The following is a 19,541-nucleotide window of genomic DNA, read 5'->3' on the forward strand; positions in this document are numbered from 1 at the left end:
GTACATTAGAATCACAAAGGGAGCTTTGGAAAAAATTTCAAAGTCTGTACCCCAGATTCTCTGAGGGTGAGGCCTAGGCATCAGTATTCAGTGCAGCAAATGAGAACCACTTCCTTAGAACAGTGGTTCTCAAACTTTTAACTTGTTAAATATAGTTTGTGGGCCCTGCTCTTAGAGACTTTCTTATAATTGGAATTGAATGTGCCCTGGGTATTTTCTTTCTAACAAGTTCCCAGGTGACAGACACTTCTGCTGGTCCCAGGACCACACTTGCAATAGAAGTCCTACAACATCTTAGGAAGGACTGTATTCCTAGTCTGCATTAGAACCAGTTTCTTTCTTGGCCAGGGGTTTACATAAATCTTTTCACTTAGCGGTCTGGGAAGAAGTAATGGCACCAGAGACTTTCCTGTTCTAAGTAAAAGTGTTCTATGAATGTGCATTAATATAAATATTCTTATACAGTAATTTTATGAGTGGCAGTCTCTGGTTTTGTGCTCTGAGGCCGTGTGTGAAAATCATTCAGTTGTTAGAAGAGGGATGATGGAAAGTAGAAACTCACCTGGGGTGACCATGTATCTTGTCTGGACCACACACTGTGTCCATTTTGGCTAAGAGGTGTCAAAGTGGACTGGAGCATTAAGCCAGGGCTGTTTTGGTTTGAAAGACTGAAGGAATTAGATTGTGGGTCTCTTAAGTCTGGGGTAAAGTAGTATACCTGAACTGGTGTCACAGTCAGAAGAATCTCCATCCATTTCTCAGCTCTGCTTTTCCCTGGATTGGATTCCTTCTCAGGGATGATCCATTCTTGGAGGGGCCTTCAGCAGCTCCAGCCATTGCCCATTAGCTGAGCAACCTTATTGGAGAGCTTCTCCCTAGTTTCACCAAAAGTCTTAGGGAAGATTGTTTGTGGCCTAAGTTGGATCAATTGCCCTTTCCTGAACCACTTTAAATCATTGAAACTCTTGTGTAGGTCTCTGTCCACGTCCCCATAGGACACTCACGATCTGTTACTCAAAGTAGTGAAGGATGCTCAGAAGACAAAGCAATAGATATTCCCATGATCATGGGAAATTCCTTCCAGCCAGACTCTGGTGAGAGACACTTGGGAGCCCCTCTCTAGCCTTTGAGGCCTGTATCAAAGCCATATTTCCTGTATCTCCCATCTGGGCACAATTGTGCCCTGACCCTTCGAAAGCCATGTAAGACTTTCCTTCACCACTGTTCATGAGTTTGTCCCTTCAGTGGCTCAGTGGGTCTGCTCTATGTGACTGCTATGTCCCAGGCACTGGTGAGACATTCCTATTCTCAAGTTTGCATTATGTACATCAGTGGAATTATTTGCATTCATTGGATCTCATTTCCTCTACCAGGTTGAAGGCTTTTGAGACTTTGGTCCTTCCTTAGTTTCTCTTTGTGTTCCATTTAGCATTTAATGAACATGTTTTTGCACATTCTGGTGCTCAAATCCTTGCTTGCATTCTAATAGGATATAGTTATGGGATCACAGGTGTGAGAGGGAAGACCAGGAGGGTTTGCAGGAGGTTCTGCCCTTAAGGTAGACATTGCCCTCTCTGTGAGGATAGTGGCTGTTTCCTTTAGAAACCAGGGCCTGCCACTCATCTGGAATCCCAGAGTCCTGTGCTTGCTTGATATGAAGCCCAGTGGGCACTTGGTTGGCAGGAGAAAAAACAGTTCCTTAATAAAGAAATTAGTTCATTGCTTAGATAGTTTAAGGCAGAAATCCTGGCTGAATCATACCATGCTTTTACAAGATAAATGTATATACATTTTTTCTCAACCTTTTTTTGTGTGTGTTCTTCTATAGACAAGAATATAGGCATTTTTAAAAATAAATAACATTCTGCATACTGCTGTACATTATAATATATATGTATACACAAATAATACATATGCATGTTTACATATATATGTACACAAACATATGTATGTAATTTACATAGATATGTACATGTATATAGTATAGAAACATGGCCTTTTAAAAGAAATTGACAAGCCTGATTAGAGTGGTGCTGCTTGAGACGATATTGTGAGCACCTCTGACATTTCCAGTGCACCCTCAAAGTAGGTCTCAGAAAATACTGGGGGAAGGTCTCATTTTTACCTTCTTGTCTTTCTTCCTTTTCCCACCTCTGTGGCATTTCCTGTGACTTGCTGTATTGCTGTCTTTCATTTGCACTCATGTTTCTAGAATTGTTGTTGGTGGTTTTCTTTGTTAGTTTTGAGTCAGTTCCTGAAGAAGGAGAGACTGAGCCATGGAAAACTGCAGAGTGCCGTTATCATAGTCTTTAGCAACACCTAGCTCGCCAGGAACAGCTGACAGGAGATTCCAAAGCTGTTGCCCAGACTCATTCATTCAGCATTTAATCTGCAAATATTTGTTGAACACCTGTTGAGTGTCAGCTTTGAGGGTAGTGATGAACCAGGATAGACTCTGTCTCTGCCTTGTGAAGCTTGTTGGGTGCCTTTCTGGGGAGAAGGTGTTTACAGAAGTTGTAAGCCCCCCCACTTCTGCTCTGCTAACTCTTACCTAATTACATATCAGGGTGCATATGGGAGAGCAGGAAGTGAGCTGACAGATTTAACTTTTGAGTTTTATTTTCCTGTATTTCATGATACTTCCCTATCTTCCTGTGCTCCAGAACAGACAAATAAACATTTCATGCAAACACACCCCACAAGAAATGGAGTGTGAAACCCTACTCCCTCCACATAACTGGTCTCAGTGAGTCAGACAGAGAGGCCAACCCTCTGTGCATCCCTGGAGGTTGAGTACATCATCATGGACAGCAACTAGAAGGGTGATCTCTTGAGGCAACATAGGACACCCGAGTGATTCTGGGTGGGATTCTGACCTGGGGACCATTTAAACAGCATTACAACCTACATTTTGGTTTTCTTGGGGATTTTTATAGGCCAGGTACAAAGCAGAAAGTGCATAGAAGATGTGATTCACTTTGCCTGGGAAGAGAAGCTCTTTCTCCTGGCTGATGAGGTAAGAGCAGTCCCAGATGCCCTCTCAGAGACGGGTGGGGGTGTGCTTTCTCTTCTAGGGTGGGATCCAGGCATGAATGTTTTATAGCCAGAGAGAACTTTCTAGGTTTTGGAGGAATGATTCTGGTCAACAGTAAGGATGTTCATTCTTACAGCCTATGAGTCTGTGACCTAACTTATCCCTATATTGGTTTGGATACTAATTAGTTGTAAATTTCAGAAATTTACCACAAATCACTTAAACTATAAAATAAATAAAATAAAGGAAGGGTCACAGATATGTGGCTGGATCCAAGGACTCAAACCGTATCTTCCATATTCTCTCTCCTCCTTTCATCTCTCTGTTTTGGCTTCAAACATAGGCCTATTATCTTCCCAGCCCAGAAAGATTTTTTTTTTTTTTAATATTTAGTTTTTAGTTGTAGTTGGACACAATATCTTTATTTTATTTATTTTTTTGTGGTGCTGAGGATTTAACCCAGGGCCTTGCACATGCTAGGCAAGTGCTCTACCGCTGAGCCACAACCCCTGCCCCCAAGAGAGATTTTTTAAAAAAATATTTTCTAGTTGTAAATGGATCTTTCATTTTATTTATCTATTTATATGCAGTGCTGAGGATTGAACCCAGGGCCTCCAACTCCAGCCCCAGAAAGAGAGATTTTTATCCTTGTAGTTCCAGCAAAAGTCTCAGAGTTGTACTTCATTGGCTCAGCCTATGCAATAGCTGAACCAGTCACTTTGGTCTGGGGATTGTAATATGCAAATTGGTCAGGCCCAGAGCAAGGGGCAAGATATAGGATTTCTCTGCCTATCTTCTGCAAATCTCCAAGTGGAAACCTGGGGAGTCATTCCTTAAAGGCAAATCATGATACTCTTAGAGAATGTGTGCCCCATGGCAGAAATGACAGATGACCACTCCATAAAGTTGCAGTTTTTTGCCTCCTAGTATTTCCATATCTACCATCTCATTAACTCTCTCAACAACCTGAAGATGGGATCTTATTTAACCATGTAACTGTTGCTTCTTGAACCCCAGTTCTGTAGCTGAGGCCTGCCCATTCTTCTTCTGCCTTTCAAGGAAGAAATTGAGGATCTATCAGTTCCATTTTCATTTCATCTTTATTTCTGTACGGCTTCTGATTAGTTGTAGCTTCTAGCACACTACCTTCCTTTCTTTGTTCCTTGGCATTCCCACCTCAACCCCATGCAAATACTCAGCTTCCCCATTAGATTGTTGCCATAATTAACCATAGAAGGACCTAAAACTTTCATATTTTTTTAAGTATTTTTTTATACCTTTATTTCACTTATTTATTTTTATGTGGTGGTGAGGATCGAACCTAGGGTCTCACATGTGCTAGGCGAGTGCTCTACCGCTAATCCACAACCACAGCCCCCAAAATTTCATTTTTAAAGGAGAGAAGGGACCTCAGAGAGACCCATGGTTTTCCTTGTGACCTGATGCACAGCTTCCCCTCTGGGTCTGGGAGGAGGAGGAGGAGGAAGAGGCTGGTGCTTGGCATGTTGAAGATGGAGCCTGCCTAACACTCCCAGTAGCCCTTTGGGTCCCTAGAAAGCTTCCATTTCCATGATTTCCAAAATGGGTGTGGGGAATTTAATCTCAAGAGCTAAATTTAATTTAACCCTCAGCTTGCAGGCTATGGGTACTAGACTCTGGAGATTGGGGGGAACAAAATGGGTATGAGTGCTGGTTTGACAACAAAAAGTGGAGAGAAAAAATAATTGTAACCTGGGTGATATGAAGGAAACCAAACAGAGCTAACTGCTTAAACAGGGAGATCAGAGAACATTAATTGCTCATTAATATTATTAAAGGAAGGTTATCATTGTGCTTTTGGAAGAAAATTTTCTTGAGAATATGGGAGTTCTTGATATCATCCCTGCTCTGAGAAGTTAGAGAGGAAGTCTGGAGATTGGGTGGGGATGAATGTGGGAGAAATCAAATGAACCCCTAAGATATCTTAAGGTCAAGCTCTAGCCTGAGGCCCCTTCTCTTTGCTTGTTCTGGAAGTTCCTTCAAGCAATATTTGTTCATTCCTGGAAGTGGCAGTAGAGGCTGGGCTGGCTGGTCTTTTCAGGTTTGGGCCTCAAACACACGATCTCTTGGTTATCCCTCAGCATATGTGACCCATCCCCTGTGTTATGCCATCTTGGCTGCACACAGCAGCAGCCCTCATGGGCTTAGATCTCTCAGAAGAACTTGCCTTCACTGTCCCTGTGGTGTCCTTCCCTGCAGGTATACCAGGACAACGTGTACTCTCCAGATTGCCGATTCCACTCCTTTAAGAAGGTGCTTTATGAGATGGGGCCCGAGTACTCTAGCAACGTGGAGCTCGCCTCCTTCCACTCCACCTCCAAGGGCTACATGGGCGAGTATGTTGGCTCCACCTCCACCCCTCACCCCTACTTTCCCTGGACCTTCCTAGGGATTTCCCAATGCAGCTGTCTCCTCTTTGCCTTTTCCTCTGCCCTGCCCTAGGGTCCACTCACTTGGCTGGAGGGAAGGCAGCCTTCTGCTGACCTAAGAATCAGGAGATAGCCTGCACCACCCCAGAGAGGAGCTCAAGGGTATGAGAACCACCCTTGAACAGAGGCTCACACTTATAAGGCCATGCTTGAAAGAAACCAGACTGTGGATAAATGACAGAATCGAAAAACAGGATCTCATAGTAGTTCCAACATCTAGAGTTTTCTGTCATGTCACTGTTGCTCTGACATTGGTTAAAGTCTGCAAGGGGTACAGATTTGAGTTGACAAACAAATGCCATTAAACTGATGGGCCAAGCTCTGCATGGAAGGCTACCTTGACCCTGGGTGACCTCAGGGCCAAAGGGTCAGCTTCAGTCAAAGGGTCATACTTCCTGAGTGCTTACTGATCTTCACTCTGAGGATATTACAGTGAATAAACTATAGCAGTCCCTGCCCTCATAGGGCATATGTTCTAGGAGGAGGAAGGCAATAGACAAATGAGGAAAATCATATGATAAGTCAAGAACAATAACCAGAGGAATGCTGGGCAGGGGAGTGTTGCAGGCTTAACTAGTGCATCCCCACTGAGGAGTTGGCCTTTGAGTTAAGACCCAAAGGAGGGGGAGGGAGGGAGATATCTAGGGTAAAGACATTCCAAGCAGAAGGAATAGCACATGCAGAAGCGCAGAGATGGAAGCACGCATGGGGACATGGAGGAGCAGCCCCAGGGCTGGAAAGGATGAACAAGGGGAAAAGTAGCAGAAGGTGAGACTAAAGTCATAGAGACCAGATCACTTGGGCCAGTTTGATTACTTTCTGCTTTTATTCAGAGTGAGGTGGGAGCCATTAGTATGTTTGAGCAATAATAGTATGACCTCACCTGACTTGTGTTTTATTAGACTCCTTGTTCAATGGTGAAGCAGGAGCAGGGACTCAAGTCAAGGGTCCATATTATTCCCCAGGCAAGGTGTCACAGATCAGTGTAGAGATTGGAAGAATGTCTGAAATATCTTCTGAAGGTGGAGTTGAAAGGAGTTGCTGATGGGAAAGATATGAGAAGTCAGGGTGTCTTTTGTTCAGACACCAGGAAAGATGGAGTTGCCATCAACAGATGAGGATGGTTTTGGAGGGGATAAAGAGAGGGACTTTCACCGTGGACATGTAAACTTGCTAATGCTTATTTGATGTCCAGCTAGAGATGAATGTGTGCGTCTGGAGATAAAGGGTGGATATCTGGCTTGAGATTTAAATTTGGGAGATGTTAGTATATGGGTTGTTAGTTTGTTGAAGCTCGAAAGCTGGACATCTCACACGCAGTGAGCTTAAAGAAGAGATCCAAGGACTGGGCCCCCACTGCTCAGAGGTTGGGAGAAGAAGAGGAACCTGCAAAGGACACTGAGAAGGAAAGACCAGGAGATTATTAAGCTAAAGACATTATTCCCAGCCTGTGGAGTTCTCATGTGCCCAAGTGTCAGTGTGGGGACTGTTCTCATTTGATAGGCTGGGAGCTGGTATAACTGTGAAGCTTGAAGAAATATTTTAGCCAGGTTTGGGGGACTGTCCCTTTGGGATGGTTGCCAGGCTGTTGTTGATTTTGTGTGATGTTGTCAGGGGTTAGTTAATGCTAGTCTTTCTAGTCTACTCAGGTAGTAGTGCTACTTCCTGGCTAGACTTTTGTATACTGTGTAGAACAAACTGTTCTCTGTTCGTTTTTCAAACTCAGCTCTGTTCATCACATACCTACCCATCTCTCCGTCTCTGTTATTGATCAGGCTTTTTTTTTTTTTTTAACCATCTATATTTTTGAACCATCATTCTTTATTTGTATGTGGTGCTGAGAATCGAACCCAGTGCCTCACACATGCTAGGCAGGTGCTCTACCGCTGAGCTACATCCCAGCCCTTGATTGGGCTTTTTAACAAACAGTCCCCTGGATGTTTGAATCCCAAGTTATGATTCCCTGTCGTTCTCAGATCCTGATTACCTAAGACTAGAGTGCTTTGCATAAGTTGATTTTTTAAAAATTTGTCTTGCCTTGGCCTCCCAAGTCATTGGGATTCTGTAATCCCAGTGTGTGCCACCACACCTGGCCACAGTTTGGTTTTCCGCTCCTCAGTGGAGGGTTGAACAGAAGGTTCTTTTTTCAACTTTTATTGAAAAAAAGGGGAAACTTTTCCAAAATGCCCAAATTTATCTTCCTGCCTTAGAAGTTCCAGTCCAAGGATCAGATAGGAATCTGTCTTTGCTGGTTCAGTTCAGCTGCATGATCCAAAAAACGTTTTATTGAGAATCTCATCATGTCAAGTTCTCTGAAGTTGGGGGTGGGGATGCACAGTTGGGTAGCCAGGTCCCTGCCTCAGGGTACCTGTGTTTTTTGTGGACATTAATCTGATCACTGGCAGAGACAGACTAGAGAAAGAGGTGTGCTCCAGAAAGTATGCCTGATACTGCTGATTTGATAGAGAAACATTTTTTAACTCATTGTATTCTCCCAGCTTATTTTCATATCATTTGACTTGGCAGCAGGCCGGAGTCTTTTGGCTATAACATTCAGAACTCATTATGAATTGGCTTACATCAAAGAGGCTTTAAAAAAAAAGTTCTATATTGGCAAAAAAAATAGGAGTAGAGTTGAATCAGAGGTCTTAAAGATGTTAATGGAAGCCAGGTGCAGTGACATACACCTGTAATCCGGTCAACTCAAGAGGCTGAGGCAGGAGGATCGTAAATTAGAAGCCAGCCTCAGCAACTTATCAAGGCTTTTAACCTTGATAACTTAATGAGACCCTGTCTCAAAATAAAAAACAAAAAAGATCTAGGGATGGAGCTCAGTAGTAAAGTGCTCCTGGGTTCAATCCTCAGTGCCAAAAAAAAAAAAAAAAAAAAAATTAGTGGAGCCAAGAGTGGTGGTGCATGCTCATAATTCCAGCAGCTCAGGAGGCTGAAGCAAGTTCAAAGCCAGCCTCAGCAAAAGCGGGACACTAAGAAGCTCAGTAAGACCCTGTTTCAAAATAAAATACAAAATAGGGTTGGGGATGTGGCTCACTGGTTGAGTGCCCCTGAATTCAATCCCCAGGAACCCCCCCAAAATAAATAAATAAAAGTAAAAAGGGCTGGGGATGTCACTCAATGGCAGAGTGGATTTAGTTCCCAGTACTGGAAAACAAGAGTGAGAGAGATGTCTAAGGGGTGCTGGGGATGTAGCTCAGTGGTATGGTTAGCATGCACGAGGCCCTAGGTTTAATCCCTCAAATCAAAAAGCAAACAAAAAAGATGTCATTGTGACTCCCTGTCTGTTTTTTTGCTCTGTCTTATTTCCTTTTTCAGCTCTGCTGTCTCTGTGTTGGGTTTGTTTTCAGGAAGCAAACATTTTTCCTATGAAAGTCCTCAAGCCGATTCCCATTAGCACCAGTGAATCATGTGTTTGCCCATGGAGACTGCACAGGGCGATGCCAGGACCTCATCTTCTGAGCAAAGGCTACTGTGTTAGGTTTCAGGCTAAGTTGCTATAACAAACCAGCCCCAAAATACAGTGACTCAGACAAGATGGGCATGCTCTCTCCTTGACATAATAGTCCAAAGGTAGGGGGAAGTTCAGGGTAGTCTGTGCTCCATGAGCTCACTCAAGGACCGAGGCTATTGGCTTTGCCTTCTCTGTCCGTCTCTAGCACTGGGACTTCTGCTCCAGTATCTCCACCTCTCAGGAAATGGGGAAAGGGAAAGAGGAAGGAATGCACATTGCTTTTTCTTATAAAAAAAGTGAATTTGTGCATATAACTTCCATTCACATTCTTGCCAGTGGCAAAAACTCAGCTGCACCTGGCCATTTGGTGTTAGAGTGGAGATGGTTATAGATGCTGGCTGTCTGAATTGCACTTTGTGAGGTCTTTTGTAACTGGTAGATATGTCCCTATCCTCAATCCTCTAGGTGTGGCTATAGAGGAGGCTACATGGAGGTGATCAACCTCCACCCTGAGATCAAGGGCCAGCTGGTAAAGTTGCTCTCAGTGCGTCTGTGCCCACCTGTGTCCGGACAGGCTGCCATGGACATTGTTGTGAACCCCCCAGTGCCAGGAGAGGAGTCCTTTGAACAATTCAGCCGGGTAAGTCAGCTGTGACCTGCATACATTACGGTTACTATCAGAGTTGGGTTATCTCCAGGTGGCCATACATCTGCTGGTTTGTGAATGTCTATATGTCTGTGTTCTCCAGAGGACACTCATGATGCCTCCTGGTTCTTAAATACCCTCACAAGTTGGTTAAGCCTGGGGATGCGGAAGGGCTTATTTTGAAGTGGGAGGACTATAGCTGCATGTGGGTAGACCCACCCCTGCTTCCTCTTCCTTGGCTGTGAGCATCCAGATGGGAAGGCACCCGAAGGGAAGTGCCTTGTGTCCTGATAACACTCTCAGGGGATTCTGTTACTGGGCTAAAAAGAAGGGGACATGGAGGGGAACAGTATCAGTTCTAGGCCTTGGGACTATCCCTGGCCTATCCAGCTCCATGCAGTCCAGTAAGGACCTTTTTCTTTTTTCTTTTCTTTTTTTTTTTTTTTTTTTAAGAGAAAGAGGAGAGAGAGAGAGAGAGAGAGAGAGAGAGAGAGAGAGAGAGAGAGACAGAGACAGAGAATATTTATTTCTTAGTTTTCAGTGGACACAACATCTTTCTTTGTATGTGGTGCTGAGGATCGAACCCGGGCTGCACGCATGCCAGGCGAGCGCGCTACCGCCTGAGCCACATCCCCAGCCCAGTAAGGACCTTTCAACTGTGTGACAAAAGCCCAACACTCACTAGTTTGAACAAAAAAGGAACTTATAGAGCTGGGGAAGGTGGTGTGCACCTGTAGTCCCAGCTACTCTGGAGACTGAGGCAGGAGGATCTCTCGAGTCTAGGAGTTCGACACCAGCCTGAGCAACACAGTGACACCTCATTGCAAAAAAAAAACAAAAAAAAAAAACCTATGGACCAGTTAACCAGAAGTCAGTTCCCAATTGATCTAGACTCACATTTTTTTTTTCCCTTTTCTTTTAAACTGTGATAAAATATACACAGCAAAAGATTCATCATTTCTCAGTATACAGTTCTGTGGCATTATTGACATTCACATTATTATGCAGCCACCTCTACCATCCATCTCAGAACTTTTTATCATACCTATTAAATAATCACTCTTCCTCCCCCCCAGGAACCACTGTTCTACTGTTTGTTTCTGTGAATTCACCTGTTCTGCGTACCTGACACAGGTGGAATTATACAATGTTTGTTCTCCTGTGAGTGACTCATTCCACTTAGCATCCCAGGTTCATCCATGTGGTAGCCTGTGTCACAAAGGATGGCTGAGTTGTGTCATTGTATGGATATACCACATTTTGTTTATCTGTAAGCTCACACCTTTTCACCCCGCACTTTCCCGCTGTGCTTACAGAAGTCCTGGATGACTCTGCTCCAACTCTGGGCATGTATCCAGCTCTGAACCAGTCACTGATTCTGCTTTGCTTCACCTGGGTCATGTGTCCCCTTGCATATCACATGGACTGAGAGTGTGGGGGGGTGTCCTCCCAAATGAAGAGCCCTGCTGACTCCAGAAGGAGGCTCGTGTCTACTAGAAGTATTTCTAGGATATTCCACTCAGAGCCAAGTCCATTAGACTGATAGGCAGGGACTGGTTTTGCTCATTTTCAGAAATGACATCCTCATATAAGAATAGATCCTATGACACAGGCCACTCAGGATCTTCCCTGTGGCCTGAAACTCCCATGTATTCATGTGCCCCAGGGCGCATGGCAGTTTCCTGGCCTGAGAATCCATGGAAAAACTTCATGTAGGAATATGTGTTTCACCCACTTGTCTGATTGGCTGTGCTCATGCACACACAAGCTCATCTTTTGTCAGTCAGTTCAGTTACCCATAATGTTGAAGGGATGGCTGTCCTTGTGCTAAGATGATCACTTCTGTACTTTCCCCATCTCTCATCAGGAGAAGGAATCTGTCCTGGGTAATCTGGCCAAAAAAGCAAAGCTGACAGAAGACCTGTTTAATCAAGTCCCAGGAATCCACTGCAACCCCTTGCAGGGAGCCATGTATGCCTTTCCTCGGATCTTCATTCCTGCCAAAGCTGTGGAGGCAGCTCAGGTCTGGGACGGGTTGCAGCTGGGCTTGCTCTCTCTCCCAGGGTTCACTTGATACAGCCAGGTCTGGCTTCCTGCCTTGGAGAGCAGAGATGCTGGCCCTGGGGGCTCTGAACTCTGTGGACTCTCAGGCTGATTCTATTACTGTGTAAAGATGGCATTTTCTCAGATGCCCAGACCCAGCCACAAGCTGTGGTGATGGCCTTCAACCCCAGATGAGAGGAACTGATCTGGGCTCTGTTAACACTGCTGCTCCTAAGGGAGGTACCTGGTGTGGCTTGATGCTGGGGGAACAACAGAGCCATTTCCTCCCCCAGCCACTGTGTTTTGGAGCATCACTTGCCAAACTTGAACATGTACTCCAGTCACCTGGGTTCCTGTTGAAAAGCCAGTTCTGGGTTCACTGCATTTCCAGCAGATTCTGAGGTGCAGCAGACCTCACTTTGAAGAGCAGGGGCAGAGTGGTGTTTCTGAAAGTGTTGTCCTCACCTCACCTCAGAACTGCTGAATACCTTGTCAAACATTCAAAACCTAGGCCCCACCCTCAACTTAGAGTCAGAATCCCTGGTGTTGGAGCTGTACTTCAACAGGTTCCCTTGGTGATTATTATGCAAACTAATGTGTAAGAAGCACTGTCAACAGTGACCCCAGAGAAGCTTGTCCCTTGAAAGCCCACATTAGGTACAGATCCTCGGGCTCTTTGTTTTCTGAGCACCATGTGGCTTAGCACATTAGGAAGCCACCATCAGGTGCTTGTTGAGCAGCTACTAGGGATGAATAGAAAGGAAATAGGATGGTAATCCCTGATAAAGCACTGAACTGTCTCAGCTCCTGGCTGGTCTGCAGTAGCCTTCAGGTGTCTGATTCTCTATGCCAGCCATTAGCAGTAGCTCAGGGTAGAAGGGCCCTGTCACTGGAAAGATAACTTGCTGTTTAGGTTATATTTGGTTTATAGTTTCCAATGTCGTGTTGGTACTGTATAAAGCTAGGTATGATTCTGAAGTTCTACCCTGCTCCCATAGGCGCATAAAATGGCCCCAGATATGTTCTACTGCATGAAGCTACTGGAGGAGACTGGCATCTGCGTTGTGCCTGGCAGCGGCTTTGGGCAAAGGGAAGGCACCTACCACTTCAGGTATGACACCCTGTGTACCAGGCAGATCCCAGGTTTGTCCAGGGAGACATAGACTCCTTAACATAGAGCACAGGATGGCTGACTTCAGAGCCTGCGAGGGATGGAGCCATACTCCCCACGCATCTCACCCTGTTCTGTCCAGCTATAAAGCCAAGCTGACCCTCTGCCCAGGGTGTAAGGAAAACTGGGTGGACTCCAGGGTCATCTATGGGAGAGATCTTCCCTCACTATTCTGTGTGCCCTCTGCTGACTAGTCTATCACATCACCATCAGAAATGTCCCAAGTAGTGTGTTTTCTTCTTTATTTTCCTGTGCTTTAAAGTCCATGACAGCAGCACATAGCTTCCAGATGCCTAGGACAATTCCTGGCACGTAATAGATGCTTGATAGCCCCTTGTCTACACTGTGAGCCTGCTAAGGTGCTACCCCGCCACACAGTAGAATTAGCTGTGCTGACTGTGCAGCCTTTCACAGATGTACCCTGGTGCAGCTCCTTGGCAGATAGGCATGCAAATTCCCAGGGCTGAGCTGGGTAGAGCAGTTATAAGGTTTTCCTGCTGAGGTCCATTCTGTTCAGAACAGCATCCTTTGCATGCACATTGCTCTCAGATGTCTCCTGTGGCAGATGCTAAAAAAAGAAAAGTCACAAGCCATTGGCACCTAGAACCAAGTCTTCACTGTCAAGGATGTGGGTAGTGTTCCTCAGATGGAGAAACCATGTCTTATTGGCTTGTTCTTAGTAAGACTTACCTTTGCAATTCGTGGCCCATTCCAAAAGTCCTGGGGTTGGGGCATATGTAGCTCAGTGGTAGTGGCATACCAAACCAACCCTGGGTTCAGTTCTCAGCACTAAATAATAAATAAATAAATAGTAGTATAACCAAGAAAGTTGCCTATAGGGTTGGGAAGTGTATTGATGGACTGGGGGGAGATAGTAGCTATGAGAACATGGAGGGAGAGCTGTGAATGAAAGTTGTCTCGCTGTTAGTCTGACTGCTAGAGGTTTTAGAAAAAAAACAAAAACAAAACCATCTAACAGGAGTATAGGAAATAGCAAGAGTCATGCCCTAAAATGTATGTACACTAGTCAAAATGTGTTGCAGGCCTTCTGCAGTAATGGGTAAATGCATCTTAGCCTAAATGTTGCCCCAGTTTATTGCTTTTGTTTGCATATATTACTTGGGTGTAAAATATATATATATATGTATATGTATGTATACACACACACATAAATATAAAGGAGCCGGGTACAGTGGTGTGCACCTGTAGACTACTGGGAGGCTGAAACAGGTGGATGACTTGAGCCCAGGAGTTCAAGACCAGCATAGGCAACATAGACCCCATTTTGAATGAATGAATATATGAAATGGGGGAGAGAATGCCCCCCACACACAAGTGCCAGGTACTATGCAAGCTGTCAAGGAGGACAAGTCAGGCCTGTCCCTCTCCGTGCACCTTACCGTCACCTCTTTGTCTCCACTCTGATAGAGCAAGATGAGCTGCTGGATTCATTCCTGTCTCCTCTTCTAGAGCAGTCAGGCTGACACTGTTCTCTTTCCTGACAGAATGACCATTCTCCCTCCAGTGGAGAAGCTGAAGACAGTGCTCCAGAAGGTGAAGGACTTTCATATAAAGTTCCTGGAGAAGTATGCGTGAGGATGCCTCAGGCCCCAGGGGAGACCCCATCTCTAGGTCTCCCCCCGCAATGCCGCCCAGGCCTCCCCCACTGACTCTGCCTCAAGGTCTCACTGAGGCCACTGGTTGTGTCCATCATCATTTTGCCCAGGAGACTTCTTTCTCTGTGCCTTGGTGTTGGGAGCACTTCTCTTCTGAGCAAATATGAATTCTCAATGTCTCACAGGCTGTTTTTTTTGATGCAACCAAAGCAGAGGGGTCTTGCTCAACAGATGTGGCCAAGTTCTCCGAATCATCTATCATTGCTTTTGGAAAGTTCCCTTGGGTTTTAAACAGCCAGGGTGTGTCGGATGAGATGTTTTAGATCTGGAGAAACAGGTTATTGGGAAATGTATGACAACCATGGTGAGGACTGGAAGCCCAGAACATCTAATGTGATCTATGAAATAAAACCCTTAGTGGTGTGAAAATGTAGTCCGTCAAACAGTAAAGCCTGGAAGTCCAGTGGGGACTCAGACAGGGTCCATCATTCTGGCCTGGAGGCAGTCAGGCCCATCTCAGAAAAAAACCATGAGGGCAGTAGCACAAAGGACAGGTTGCCAGGCTAGGTTGTGGTAGGTGCTGGGGACTATGCCCAAGATCAGAGGTCCCGTACGGAGGAGTGGGTGTAAGTCAGGTACCTGGTTGAGCCAGGTCTCTGCTTCTGAGCAGGGGGGATTGAAGGGCTTTGGGGATGAAGGGGTCTCTTGAACATGCTAGGCTGAGATCTTGGTCTGAGAGGTCTCCCTGGACTTCAGGGACACAGGGCACATAGCCCAGCAATATCCTAGTTATGAGGAGAGGGTCTGCCTGTTGGCTTGTGAATCTCCCCCTGGTTACCCAGTGACTGTTTTCTCCCAAGGGCTTGATTGAGTCTTTACACACATCGCCCCCTGCTGGCAGCAGCAGAGATAAGGAAAGACTAAAACTGCCCTAAGCCAGGAAGGGATCCTTAAGGACTTGACCAACCAATGACAGTTAAGCCCCTGTAGTTTCTTCATTTATTTTAAATGGAATTAAAGTCCATTTTGTAGCTCTTAATTGGTTGAAGTGCCTGGTAGCTTGCTATGGAGGAGTGAATGCAATCTGATTTGTTTATTCAACTGAATTGAAGTGTTTTAACTTAATGCAAAGTGTTTTGCCTTCACATTAGCTGCTGCCTCCCCTCCCAGCTCTGCAGACAGGGACCGGTAGCATCAGTCATCTCTCCAGGTCAGGAAGGTATCATCCACCAACCATGCCCCTTCCCTGGCATCAGTAAACCTGGACCAGGCTTGACCCACACTCCAGAAGCTCAGTACTCCTATCCTCCTCACCAGGCACCCTCCCCCTTACCATCTGCCTACCAGGGAAGATAGGGAAACCATGGCTAGCTCAGGAGTTTGGGGACCCAACAAGTCCCAAAATGGAATTGAAGGAGCTGGAGAGAGAAATCTGAAGAATAAGGAGTGAGGTTTGAAAGCAGCCTCCTATGCTACTCCTTCCACACTGGGTCCTTGCAGGGGAACACCATAGAAAACTTCAAATTGTCATTACTCATTAGCATTATAGTCCCTGTGAAGAAAGCCGCCACAATCCCAAATAACAAAAGGGAATGTTTTGGCACTTTTTCTTCCTTAAAAGTTGAAAAAGTTGCACTCATGTTTGCCGTATGCTATATAAATCAGGATGTGTTCCAGAGTCATGAGATTTCTGGTAGAAAGGTTAAATAGTAGAGGCTAGTATATTTTTTATATTTTTGTAACAATTGCTTTTTTCATGGAGGGAGGAGGGGCTAGTATTTATAGTCTTAACAAGTTCAGTAATTTTTTATAAGTCTCTTCAGATTATAAATAACCCCTAAAAACTTGACAACGTTTACATGATTTTTTAAAAGACGCCATATATACTTGGTTTGCTTTTAAAAAAAAAAAATGAATAATAAGGTCAGCTAGTTTAGGAGGCTAACTTCAGGTAGGAAAGCCAATCATGATTAATTTGATTTTCTGCAGATTCTATTCTGATGCCTTTCCTGTTCCGGTACCATCCTAGAAAGTTGATGGTCGTTTGGGGTTGCACTTTGTATCTACACGTGTGCGGTTTCTGTTGTTCACCCAGCTCTGCGTGTGGGTGATGCTGGGGAAGCTTATGCCAGGCTGTCCCTTGGCTGGTCTATCACCTCACATCTTGAGATTGGGCTCATTGTTTCTGTTCTGATGTGTGGAGGTTTGGGGAGGAGCAGACACAGACATCTCCTGACAAAGGTACTTGATGATAACTCTGCTGGAAGTTTCTAAACAATAAAATATGTGTCCAAAATGGTGACTGTGTTTAACTCTCCTTCTCACTAATTTTGCTCTTTGTAATGTACATTCCTATTGCAATAACAAGCACTTCATCCTACACACTACACCCTCCAGTTACAGTTTCTCAGTTTCCTTTTTGTCCTAGGGTTCCACCCTAAGGACATTAGGACCTTGAGCCACTTTTTCTTTCACTTGAGGTGGAGAAACTTCATGCATCCTTTGAACTGGGATGTAATTAAAAATGAATGATGAGGGCTGGGGTCGTAGCTCAGCCGTAGAGCGCTTGCCTAGCACACATGAGGCACTGGGTTCGATCCTCAGCATCACATAAAAATAATAAAGATATTGCGTCCACCTAAAACTAAAAAATATATATATATTAAAAAAAAAAAAAGAGGGCTGGGGTTGTGGCTCAGTGGTAAAGTGCTTGCCTAGCACGTGTTAGGCATTGGTTGGATCCTCAGCACCACATAAAAATACATAAGTTTTAAAAATAAAGGTGTGTCCATCTACAACTAAAAAATTAAAAAAAAAATGAATACGGAGACCTTTGCTTTCTGGTGGACATGATGGCATCTTTCTGGGGCATGGATGTGTAGGAGGAGCTGGAAAGGGACATTGTAAGGCCATGGGCCACAGGGGAGTTGTCTATACAAGGGTTGCAATAATTTTTCCCAGGTTTCCCATATCCACACTGGTTTTGATGTGTGGTTTTCAAACTTTTTCCCCCAAATAAAATTTCTATGTCTTTATTAAAGAAAATTTAGAAAACTTGCAAAGAAAAATCAGGACCCTCTTTCTTGGAATCATTACAAGCCTATTCCAAGTAGCTTAAGCATCCAAGAGAAATGTGTTGCCTTATGTGACTGAGAGGGAAGCTGGCTCGGCTTTTAATGTTCACTGTTTAAAAATTATTCTTTATTGGTGCATTGTAATTATACATCAATAGTGGGATTTCATTTGCCACAGGACCTTTCCAGAGAAATGGAGTGGTGTGTTCAGGTGAGCTGAGAGTTATTGCTGGATGATAACCAACAGAATCGAATATACTCTGCATCTTCCCACTGTACAACAAAAACTGGAAACAGATCTCCCTGTCTCAGGAGTAAACTTGGCATTGTTTACCATACAGTGAGTCTATCAAATAGAGATTGAAAAAGAGTTGTTATTCTAGATTATTTTCAACATTGTTTGTCATAACTACAGCTAAAAAGCTTTCGGCAAATATTTCATGAAGACCCAGCATGAGCCATGGACTTCAAAGGAATAGCAAGTCAAAAGCTAATGACATACAGTCACTATACTTAAGAAGCCGAGAGTAGACCAATCATGGTGGTGAATGCCAGTAATCCAAGGAGGCTGAGGCAGGAAAAAATTGTAGGCTCAAAGCCAGCCTCAGCAACTTAGTGAGAGACTTTGTCTCAAAATTTTTAAAAAGGTGAGGATGGTGTTAGGGATGTCACTCAGTAGTTAAGCACCCCTGGGTTCAATCCCTAGTACAAAAAAAAAAAAAAAAACCTAGAGAGGGAATGGCTACCATAAAGTTCAATGAGCAAATTCTATCCACCCAGTAATGCTGGGCTTGAAAGAAATATATGGGTGAAGCATAGGAGGGAGGGGTGACACTGTTCTCTACCAGCTTGGCTGGGAGATCAACTACTCATCTCTCAATGCCCACAGAGAAGGCAAATACACTGCCAAATACCCTGCCTTTAGTCTTCATTTTGCCCCCAAGCAGGACATCCCCAAGAAAAAGAAGATGAAAAATGTACCTCCAGCCTGTCTCTCTTAGAAGGCACAACTCAGATGATGGTGTTTTCCTATTGAGGTTTCCCACTTAAAAAGGCATCTTTTTTGGGCTGGGGATGTGGCTCAAGCGGTAGTGCGCTCACCTGGCGTGCGTGTGGCCCGGGTTTGATCCTCAGCACCACATACAAATAAAGATTTTGTGTCTGCCGAAAACTAAAAAATAAATATTAAAAATTCTCTCTATCTTTCTCTCTCTCTCGCTCTATAAAAAAAAAAAAAGACTTTAAAAAAAATAAAAAGGCATCTTTTTGTATCCTCCCCAATTTCATCGGCTTTTTCTCTCCATGCAACTATTTTTTTTAAATAGTTGTAGATAGAAATAATACCTTTATTTTATTTATCTTTTTTATGTGGTGCTGAGGATTAAACCCAGTGCCTCACATGTGCTAGGCAGGTGCTCTACCACTGAGCTACAACCCCAGCCCTCCATGCAACTATTTGAGGCATCCTTTGAAGTCCTTTTGGAGATATTCAAAATTCATATGTAGCCCAGTAAAAACATTAATCATCTCTTTTTAAAAAACATGGGCCAGGTGTGATAACCCACACCTATAATCCCAGCTACTCAGGAAGCTAAGGAGGATTGCCAAGTTTGAGGCCATCTTGAGCAACTTAGCAAGACCCTGCCTCAAAATCTAAAAAGGGCTGCTAGTGTAGCTTAGTGATGAGAGTGCTTGCCTAGCATGCAAGAAGCCCAGGGTACACACACAAAATACCCAGTACCCCTACTCCCATGGATCCAGAATCTTACTTATGCTTAAAATAAGGTCAGAGCACAAAGAGGTATGTTATACAAAAGTGCTAAACTCAAAAAATATTCAGATTACCAAAGTAAGCATATTCATGTGGAAAAATTAGAAAACAAAAGTCAAAGGGGGAAAAAAACATGAAATCTACTTTAATCCTCTCCAGAATTCATTATACCTCATATTCTAGGGAATATTTCCTTAATTTTTTTTCTGAGAATATTTTATATGGTTGAGATGCATGTGTTGTGTGTAGTTT

General features: G+C 44.2%; 1 protein-coding gene across 1 annotated transcript in view; it reads left to right on the forward strand.

Moving 5' to 3' along the window:
* Gpt2 (glutamic--pyruvic transaminase 2) overlaps positions 1-16,744 on the forward strand; it is a 37,531-nt gene extending 20,787 nt beyond the window's left edge. The window contains exons 7-12 of the mRNA XM_076838779.2: positions 2,937-3,016; positions 5,273-5,409; positions 9,434-9,608; positions 11,482-11,637; positions 12,656-12,768; positions 14,334-16,744. Coding sequence (XP_076694894.1) covers positions 2,937-3,016; positions 5,273-5,409; positions 9,434-9,608; positions 11,482-11,637; positions 12,656-12,768; positions 14,334-14,424 — 752 coding nt within the window. The 3' untranslated portion in view covers positions 14,425-16,744. The remainder of the gene's footprint in view (positions 1-2,936; positions 3,017-5,272; positions 5,410-9,433; positions 9,609-11,481; positions 11,638-12,655; positions 12,769-14,333) is intronic.
* Positions 16,745-19,541: the final 2,797 nt, after the last annotated feature.

Source organism: Callospermophilus lateralis, chromosome 18 (assembly GCF_048772815.1).
Source record: "Callospermophilus lateralis isolate mCalLat2 chromosome 18, mCalLat2.hap1, whole genome shotgun sequence".
NCBI classification, from domain to species: domain Eukaryota; kingdom Metazoa; phylum Chordata; class Mammalia; order Rodentia; family Sciuridae; genus Callospermophilus; species Callospermophilus lateralis.